The following is a 9,882-nucleotide window of genomic DNA, read 5'->3' on the forward strand; positions in this document are numbered from 1 at the left end:
GTTCACTGCCTTATTTCCAGAATCTGAAACAATGCTTGACACATAGTAGTCAATGAATATTTATTTAATCTTGAATGGATCTACTTTGGTTGTCCCACTGTTGGGTCCATGCTGAAGAAACACGCTGGAAGCAAGGACAAAGCTAGGTAGCGTAGTACCAGGCAGACTATTGTTGCCGTATATGGATACTAGATTGCTATCCCTTCTTGCATTATTAAGCCAGATGGAAATGTTCAGAGACCTTACTCCTGAAGGGTTTCCTAGACCGAGATTCCCAGTCAGCTCCACCAACTCCTCACGGGTGAGTGGGGACTGAGGTGGAGGGGCACCGGGCATGCTTGTCCCACTGCCAACAGTGCTAATGGGGCCTGTGCTGCTGACCCTCTGGCCTCTCACATCAGGCTTTCCAGCCTTTTCCTTCTTCGGAAGAGATACCTGAGCTTCTTACATACATCTCTTGAATGAAAATAGAAGAGCTAACATTTGGTAGTTTCCACACGACCAAGCCGTTTTCCTTCATGTAGAGGCCAGTATTTCAGACCTTCACTTTGAGGTGCCTAGGAAGACCTCCAACACCAAGAAATGGACACTGTCCTCTTCAGCATTAATGTTAGTTGCCCATGTAATGAATTAATGTGATGGCTTGTCAAGGGTGACACTTCATATGCCTGCTGTATAGTGGCCATATTTCATTTACTTTTTAAGACATGGGTTCTAGGGAAATGGGCTTTATGAATTTGAGAGGGAGCTGATGGATGCTACTTATCCACCCAGCACCTGCACAGAAAACAAACAAACAAACAAACAAAAAACTTTTATATCCATCTTCTAAAACCAAAGCAGTAAAGTGATAAAGTTGGTGAAAAGTAGATCAATAGTTAATTTAACCATAAAGTGAGGGTAGGTTCCCTGTCAGAGCCTCAGAAATTGTGGTAACATTCCTCTAATCTCTATTGCTTTCCTCTTAGCATTTTTTAAAAAATTTTATGGGTAGGAAAGGCAAGAGAGAGAAAGACAAAAAGAGGGAGAGGGAGAGGGAGAGGGAGAGGGAGAGGGAGAGAGAGAGAGAGAGAAAGAGAGAAACATCAATGATAAGAGAGAATCATTGACTGGCTGCCTCTCGCACATCCCCTAATAGGGATTGAGCCTGAAACCCAGGCATGTGCCCTGGTCAGGAATCAAACTGTGACCACCACTCTACCACTGAAACACACTGGCTGGGCTCCTCTTAGGTTCTTATAGCAATGAGTATTTGCACTTCAAACCAATTACCATATTTTAAAATATAAAAAAGGACTAGTGTAGGAATATATCAATAGAGGATGTTTACTTTCTCTTAAATCCAAACTATATTCAGAATATTAGATGGTGTCCCATGCCCCTGGGGAAGCAGCCACAGTATTTCAATTCCCTGGCACAATAGAAAATGTTTTAACTTGCCTTAACATTCAGATATTCAAATGAACATGTATTGTTTTGCTGATGTACATTGAGACTGGAGAGTTTGCTGATAAGACCTAGGAAACGTGGGCTTTTGAAAGATGACAATGACAAGAAGAAGAGAATAAGAAATATAAACAATGTTTAAATGTCAAGGGTATAGACATTTATAACAAGTAATGTTTGGGGGAAAAAATTCTATAAGAATGACAAAATCACTAACATTGAGAGAGGTAGAGTATATTAATTTCCATATGAAAGGGGCACGGATACATTGTCTTAAGTGAAAGCCTCAGCAGTGTCTGTGCAGGATGGAGCTACTTTTCACAACATCCACTGCGCGTTAGAATCACCTGAGAGTTTTCAAAACTATGCAGGCTACACCTGAAGCCAATTAAATCAGAATCACTGGGAATGAGACCCAGACAGAAGGTGTGTTTTAAAGCTCCCCCCAGTGAATCTGAGGAGCCAAATTAAGAATCCCTGACCTAGATATTTGCAGCTTACTTGTATCTTCTTTCATTCAGCAAGAATTACACAGCTTCCACCTCATGCCAGACAGAGTACTAAGCAACACACATGAAAATATGGATCAACAAACAAAATATTATGTTACCCTCAGAGATATCAGTCTAAAAGTAAAGGGTTATGCAAGTTGATTATACAAATAATAAAATTAAGTGTAATAAGAAAAATAATAAAGAAAGACACCTGTATTTATTGTTTACTATATCTTAGGCTACATTGGGTGTTAAACATGGAAACACTCCCTTAATCCTCTTATTGTCACCTCACTATGAAAGAACTCAGGTTTACAGCAGTTACATAATTTGCCAGATACAAGAATGATAATTTAATGGAAGATATGGAACTCACCCCAAATAGCCCCCACTCTTAACTATATTACCTTATGGAGGTAGTGATTAAATGCTAAAAACAAAACAAAACAAACACAAAAGAAACTAATAGCTCAGCAGAAAGGGAGGATGGTATTTTGGAAAGCCTCATAAATGCGACAAAATTTGAACTATGTAAAACTTTAACAGGATTTTTTTCAGGGGGAAAATAAAAGCTAAACTGTGTTAGGATGGAATCACATTTCTAAAGATGGGACATTTTATGCATAGTTGAGCAACAAAGGATAATTTGTAAGATAGAGAAGCTAAGGCCCAGGGGAAATTTGTTTTAGGGTCAGACTCTTCCCATGCTCCCAGTTATTCCTGGAGCACTGGAACAAACATTATAAATAACTGCATCAAACAGGATGGTTTTCCCATTGGACTATGAAGGATACATAGTAATGGACTTTGCGCCTACCAGTTCCTCATTGTTCAGTGATGTCCTAATCACCATAGCCAGGGAGAGTCCAGATTTCCGGGCAGCCAAGGTCTAAAACAGACAGAATTATGAATTATTGGTACATGAGGTGACTGCTCAGCAGAATGTAAAAATGTTAGAATATAAACTATTGTTCATGTTTTGGTCAATAGAGACCTGCCATTTTAAGTAGTCAGCAAATTCATCTAGAACAAGGAAACATAGAACATTAAAGGGGAAAGAGTCCCCTTAGATCATCAAACCCAACCCCTACATTTTATAGATGAGAACACTGAGGTCCAGTAAGGCAGGGTAATCAGCTATGGCTTCAAGGCTAGAAGAGGTTTTTAGAATTTTTCTCCCCAAGGTGGTCATGAGCACATTCTTTCATAAAACATGACCATTGGCACAGAGCCAGCTGATGTGTGTGATGACCCTGAACCAGAATTGGTGCTAGATCATTCTTGAGTTGTTCACAGTTCCCTGGAATATGCTGCCAAATCTAGCTAAGACATTTTCTTGCATGGGTCCATTTTATCAATTGAGGACCATTCTACTCAGAGGTTTTTTCTTCACTCAAGGCTGGTAACTTAGGTGATTTTAAATAAGAGGCAAGTCCCTTTAGTTTCCCCTGTAAAATAGAACCATTATACTGCTTCTACTTGAAACATATGTAATACTAGAGGCCCAGTGCACGAATTTGTGCACAGGTGGGATCTGGCCAGCCTGGCCCAGTTGGGGTGGATTAGGGCCTGGCCTGTCAGGAGGAGGAGATGGAAGGAGGTTGGCTGGCTGCCCCGCCCCCTATTGGGGTGGGGGGTGGGCCGATCAGGAGCAGGGCCAGCCGGGGGTGAGGGGCTTCAGGCCAATGGGGTGGGAGAGGCCGATCAGGGGCAGGCCAACTGGAGGGAGGGCCCTCAGGAGGTTGGCTGGCCAGCCCCACCCCCAGATTGGGTCAGTTCACTGGCTGCAGTGGGTGTCATAGTGACTGGTCATTGCAGTCATTATAGCATTCCGGTTGCTGGCTTTTTATTTATATAGATAATAAACTCAATAGTATTATAGGATGTTTTGGAAATCAGAAGTTCTATATGGGAATATTAGATCTGCTCTCCCATTAGAAGCTACAGGAAGTTTGGCAAATAGTAATTAAATAAATAAGTAATCACTTACCATGGCCTGAAGATTCCATGTGTCAGAGAAAACAAAGTATAAATAATTAGACATAAGAAAGGTGAGAAAAGAGTATAATGATGTTAAATAAACCTAACACTTTAAAGTAACATCCACACGACAATGGCAGTATTCTGAGCTAATAGGATAGGCATAGCATGCTTTTCAGTAAAAGATCGTCCCAGTCATGATTGTATCTTTCTACTTAAAAACTAAAGTGATGGCTTTCAGATGAAGGTTTTCATAGCAAAATTAAAAATTACTGATATCACTGTGGTCGGTGTGGCTCAGTTGGTTGAACATCATCCTGTACACTGAAAGGTCATGGGTTCATACCCAGGTTGTGGGTTTGATCCCTTGTTGGAGCACGTGTGGGAGTCAACTGATTGATGTGCTCTCACATCGATCTTTCTCTTTCTCTCTCTTCCTCTACTTTCCTCTCTCTCTCTCAAATCAATAAAGGCATGTCCTTGGGTGAAGATTAAAAAGAAGTTACTGATATAAATAAATTTTGGTTTCTCTGGGAAAAAAATAAATTTTCATGTCATAAACTATTAAGAATATGCCTCCAGAAAAAATGTGAAGACATTGTGGATGTCAGAAAACACTCTTTGTTATGCTGATGGGCTATTTGTTTTCATAATATAATACAGAAAATTATTAATTCTTTGCATCTCTAGATGTTCCCCAGTATATCTCATTATAGGAGAGCTTGAGTTACCCAGAGTTATGTTCAGGGCTAATGAAAGTTACAATGACTTGGGAGCCATGGTTTTCTGTAGGCAGTGGAAGAGCCTCTTCATTTGGCTAGAGTTGATATTAACAGAATAGAATAAAAAATGATTAATATTATCGGCTTACTTTATAAGTATTAAAGTCTACTGAGTTAAGGTGAATAAATTCAAAGCAAGCCTTGAACTGCAAATTAAACTTGTGGTCATTCATAGCATGAAACATATCCAAGCCAGTTGTAGCAGCTTGCTTGAAATGCTGTGTGATTTCTTTTTGTTCAATTATAGGGTCATTTTAACTCCATTTGTAATTTCAATTAATATCTAGAGCTGTCAGAAGGTTAGAGTTATTTTCCCCATCTAATAGATTTTAAAGAAATAATAAGTATAACACTTGCTAGAATCCAGCTTCTTACATGTTCTATTCTATGAAATATTTATAGGTCAGTTATTTAATGAGGACAATATGGCATCCAATAAAGACAAAGAGAACACATGCAATCAAAGAGAATTCAATAGGAGTGACTGACTTACCACATCTCGTACAATAGGCAAAGTTTTTTTCCTTCTGAGATCTGGCATACTGTCAATACCATAAAGTCCCCACCCAGCCCTGGTGGAGGGAAAAAGAAATGATTTCAATGAGTAATTGACTTCCTAGAAGAGAATTCCAGTGTTCATAATTAAAAAGGTGTGAAAAAGATTAAATAGAGCCCTGGTCGGTTAGTTGGAGCGTCACTGTCTACACTGAAAGGTGGTGGATTCTATTTACAGTCAGGGCACATACCAGACTGTGGGTTTGATCCCCAGTTGGGGCACATACAGAAGGCAACAGATTGATGTTTCTCTCTCTCCCTTCTTCTAAAATCAATAAACTATGACCTTTCCAAAGAGGAGAGACTCTAGCTATCACACATAGTGATTACTTCTCTTTTTGGATAGTTTCATACATTGAAACTTTAAAATATATACAGCCCGTTTTGATGCATTCTTTTATTTTCAGTATCAGAAGTAGGATAATAAAAATTGTTAGGTGTATGGATCTTTGTACAAAACCATTTGATGCAATTTTGGTCTGCTTGGAATGGTACACACACACACACACACAATAAAATATATATTCTATTATATATATAATAAAAATACCATTGTATACATGTGTGCTTAATTTTCACAGATTAAACTGAAAAGTGGCACCTCAATGATATCCATTGAAAAAATTAGTGATTACGCTAATACAGGAATTTCTACTTATCTTAATTTATCCATAGATAAATTCACAGATTAAAATAATTTGTTATACAAGAACGTTCACTGCAATATTTTTATAATAGCAATAATACAACCTAAATATTCAGCATAGCATATTGATTAAATGAGTTATTATATATTATACAATGGGAAGAGCCCAATAATTAAGGTGAATAAAATAAATATTTGTGTTTATATGAAAAAATACTCATAGTATATTATGTAAAAGAAACACACCACGATTCTGCATGTTAGTAAATTTAATATGATCCCATGTGTTTATATAGACATAGAAAATATGTAGAGCAATATTCATCAAACTGATAACTACAGTTATCTCTGTAAAGTGAAATTAGGTGAGAGAAAATGAGAAGACTCTTACTATGTTATAAATTTGGTTATGGTCAATGTTTTTCTAATAAGCATATGCAATTTAAAATAAATTTAAAATATATTAATAGCAATGCTTATTAATATGAGTTTAATACATTGAATTTAATTTTTATTCCATCAAAACTAGTTTTTTTTTTATGCAACCAAAATGGTGCTAAAATACAGATGATAGCTTCTCCTTATGCTCACCTAACATACAAAATTTTGCTAACCTCCACTTTAGAGTCAGCCTTTTTTAAAACTGATTTCAGAGAGAGGAAGAGTGAAAGAGAGAGAAATAGAAGCATCAATGATGAGAGAGACTCATTGATCAGCTGCCTCCTGCACACCTGCATTGGGAATTGAGACCACAACCTGGGCTCTAACAGCGACTAGAAATCTAACAGTGACTTCCTGATTCATGGGTTGACACTCAACCACTGAGCCACACTGGCCAGGCTAGAGTCAGCCATTTCACTAGGAACAACACAATTCATAACTCTGGTTGTTAGCTGGGCAGCTCTGTCATTGGAACAGGCTACCACAACATTCTATAGTCTAGTTTTCCACTGACACAAAGATGGCCTCTTTGTTCTTGCTGCTTGGTTTAATGAAGTGAGACCTTTGTCTTATTGGATTTTTCTTAGTAACCATGATCTTAACTTCAGTATTCTAGTTGCATTAATTATTACCTTGGTGATCTTGGATAATTTATTAAATGCATCATACAACCCATGTAAAATATTAATAAAAGAAAAATATCAATAAAGATAAAAGGGTAATAAGTAGTAATAATGCCATAACTCATATGCTTAAAAACAAGGATCAAGTGTGGTGATAAATGTAAAATGTTAAAACCACTTCCCATGAGTAAGATGGATATTAATGATGAACAAATTATGTTTAAGGTCAGGCACTCCAACTAAGAGTTCCCTTTAGTTTAGATCATAGAGTACAGAAAAAAATATTGTGAGGCAGAGATTATGGAAAAGGGAAGAAAAAGAGAAGGAAAGGAGAAAATATAGACTGGAAAACAGTATAGGTGGTGGGAGGAGGTGACATTTAAGATACTGCCCAACACTGATCCTATGAGAAAGGCCTTAGCTAGTAATATAGTTTCCATCATTGCCAGAACAATACCAATTAACATTACTCACATGACAGCCAAAGGTCAAGAATTGGCATAACAAAAGAGAATCATTGGCAGCATGCTCTTATGGACTGCAAGAAACTGCAGAGTGGAGCAGAAAGAGATACTAGTGAATTTTTATTTTGTCTTCTCAACACCCATCTTCAGAAAATGGACCAACCTCTCTATGAGTGTAACTTCTTGCTTCCCTCCTAAGCTCTCTCCACATTCTTCCCCTCTCCTTGCCAGGTCATGTTTGACCCTCTCACATTCCAAATATTAAATAGAAGGGAAAAGGATTATTGAGGGGATTTTTGTTCACAGAAAGAAAGGATTTTTCCAGTATTATTTGCTCTAATCTTAGGCTTAGATTCCAAACAGTTTCAACTTTTTCCCCTCTGTGAACAGAAATAATAATGGCATAAAGTATGTATTAATAAATGTCTTTCTACATTATTTGAAAATCATACTAACTGCCCTCAAGTGTTTTGAAATATTTTGACTCCTAAATAATGTGAATTTAATAACTATGTAAAGAAACACTGAATTGTGATAATGGTTGAGGAAGTGATTTATACACTGCAGAGTGTTATGGGAGTTGTGCGTTTTCTTTCCATCAATAATGATTTACTTTTCTTTATGTTTCCTTCTCATGGGACTTAATTCAAATTCACAGGTACACCGAGAGAATCTTGAGCAACTCTGTAGACTCACAAATTCAAGAATCAGTTGAACCTATACTTTGTAATTTATAAAATTGCAATGAAGTAAAAAAAAAAAGTTCTTTGAACTTTCCGGTAACCACAAACGTGTTCTCTATCAGGTTGTGTTTTCCTATAATTTCACATTTTCATCACTCCTCAGGGAAGTTAATATAAACAAATACTTTCATGAGCTTATCCATCAATTAATAAGCTTTTCTTTCAACCCTAAATCTTAAAAAAAATAAATCTGCCCTTCTCATGGTAGAGAAGAGCTTGGTAAATACGGCAAAGTTCCACAAAATGTAAAATATATGTGTAATATTGATTAAGAGACTCCCTAACCAGAAGAGATCTGGGATGGATTAAATAACAAGACATGAAGACTGAAAATATCAGTAGATAAAGAAATCATTGACTTTCCAGGCAAGAGTTAAATTTCAGGGATATATATCCAAGAACTTAAATCCAGAAGAATTTAGCTAGACCAAACGGTGAGAAGGTGAGAAGTCATCCACACAGGCAATAGAAGACAAGTAACTCTGATGGTAAGATCGGGTTCTCTGAAAGCTGTTTGATTTCATCCCTTTGCTGTATAGCTGATTAGATTAGGCTGTTCCTAACTGCAGCCAGCAAACTAGCCAAGCCTAGCTAATATTTATGCGAAGCTTACAAGGAACCACATATAATGTTAGCAATTATACAATCTTTACATGTATTACCTCATTTAATTCTCAAAAATCCAGTGAGATATAAATACAATTATTTCTCTCAGTTTTTAAATGAGGAAATGGCAGCAAAGAATATTTTTCAGTGGTTAGAGAGTTGGCCCAAGGACTGAAGGGTCAAGAGTTAGATTATAGTCAAAGACATGTACCTCTTTTGCAGGCTCAATCCCTGGCCCTGGTCAGTGTGTGTGGGAGGCAGCCAATCCATGTGTCTCTCTCACATCCATGTTTATCTCCCTCTTCCTCCCTCCCTCCCTTCCACTTTCTAAAAATCAATTGAAAAAAATATCCTCCAGTGAGGATTAATAAAAAGAAAAAGAAATTAATTTCCACTGCAAGACTGTCTTACCTCAAAACTCATATGCTTTTTTTTAAAAGTGATTTCATAGTGGTTTATCTTATTTATTTTTAAGATTTCTCTGTATTGTTGAAAGTATTACAGATGTCCCCTCCTTCTCCCAACATCTTAATAACTAAAACAAAAATTTTAGGAGGAAATAAGAAGACTGTCCCAGTTCATCTATAAGTAATTATTTGAAAAATTTTCAACTTATTTCCAAAATAGTATTATCATTGGAAAATAGTTCCAGTCTTTCCAAAATAGTTCTTCTCGAGCCATTAAGATGTACTCCTTACAAAAAAAGAGTCTTTTAGACTACAAGGATAGCACACATGGGATAAAAAGACAAGACATCTACATATCTAGAAAGTCAATGATCACATAAAATTGATAATATGGCTAATTTAAGTGAGATGTATTCTAATTCAACATTTGTTCTATTACATAGTCTTTTGAATTAAAGGATGTTTACTTTAAGGAAATCTGAGATAAAAGTACATTGCTACATATCTTGACTCAGGTTCAGTTATAGAACACTAGAAGCCCGGTGCACAAAAATTTGTGCACTCGGGCGGGGGGGGGCGGGGGAGTCCCTCAGCTCGGCCTGTGCCCTCTCAGCAGTCTGGGACCCCTCGGGAGATAACGACCTGCTGGCTTAGGCCTGCTCCCAGGTGGCAGAGGGCAGGCCCAATCCCTAGGT

The 9,882-nt window shown here is 37.3% G+C and overlaps 1 protein-coding gene across 1 annotated transcript in view; it reads right to left on the reverse strand.

Annotated features, from left to right (window-relative positions):
* The window catches only part of LOC102767933 (protein unc-13 homolog C-like), a 175,548-nt gene that overhangs the window by 74,007 nt on the left and 91,659 nt on the right, over positions 1-9,882 (reverse strand). The window contains exons 3-5 of the mRNA XM_006776608.1: positions 5,196-5,274; positions 3,931-3,936; positions 2,758-2,829 (exon numbers count right to left, since the gene is read on the reverse strand). Coding sequence (XP_006776671.1) covers positions 2,758-2,829; positions 3,931-3,936; positions 5,196-5,243 — 126 coding nt within the window. The 5' untranslated portion in view covers positions 5,244-5,274. The remainder of the gene's footprint in view (positions 1-2,757; positions 2,830-3,930; positions 3,937-5,195; positions 5,275-9,882) is intronic.

The sequence above is a fragment of the Myotis davidii genome, unplaced genomic scaffold, assembly GCF_000327345.1.
Source record: "Myotis davidii unplaced genomic scaffold, ASM32734v1 scaffold929, whole genome shotgun sequence".
In the NCBI taxonomy this organism is placed as follows: Eukaryota; Metazoa; Chordata; class Mammalia; order Chiroptera; family Vespertilionidae; genus Myotis; species Myotis davidii.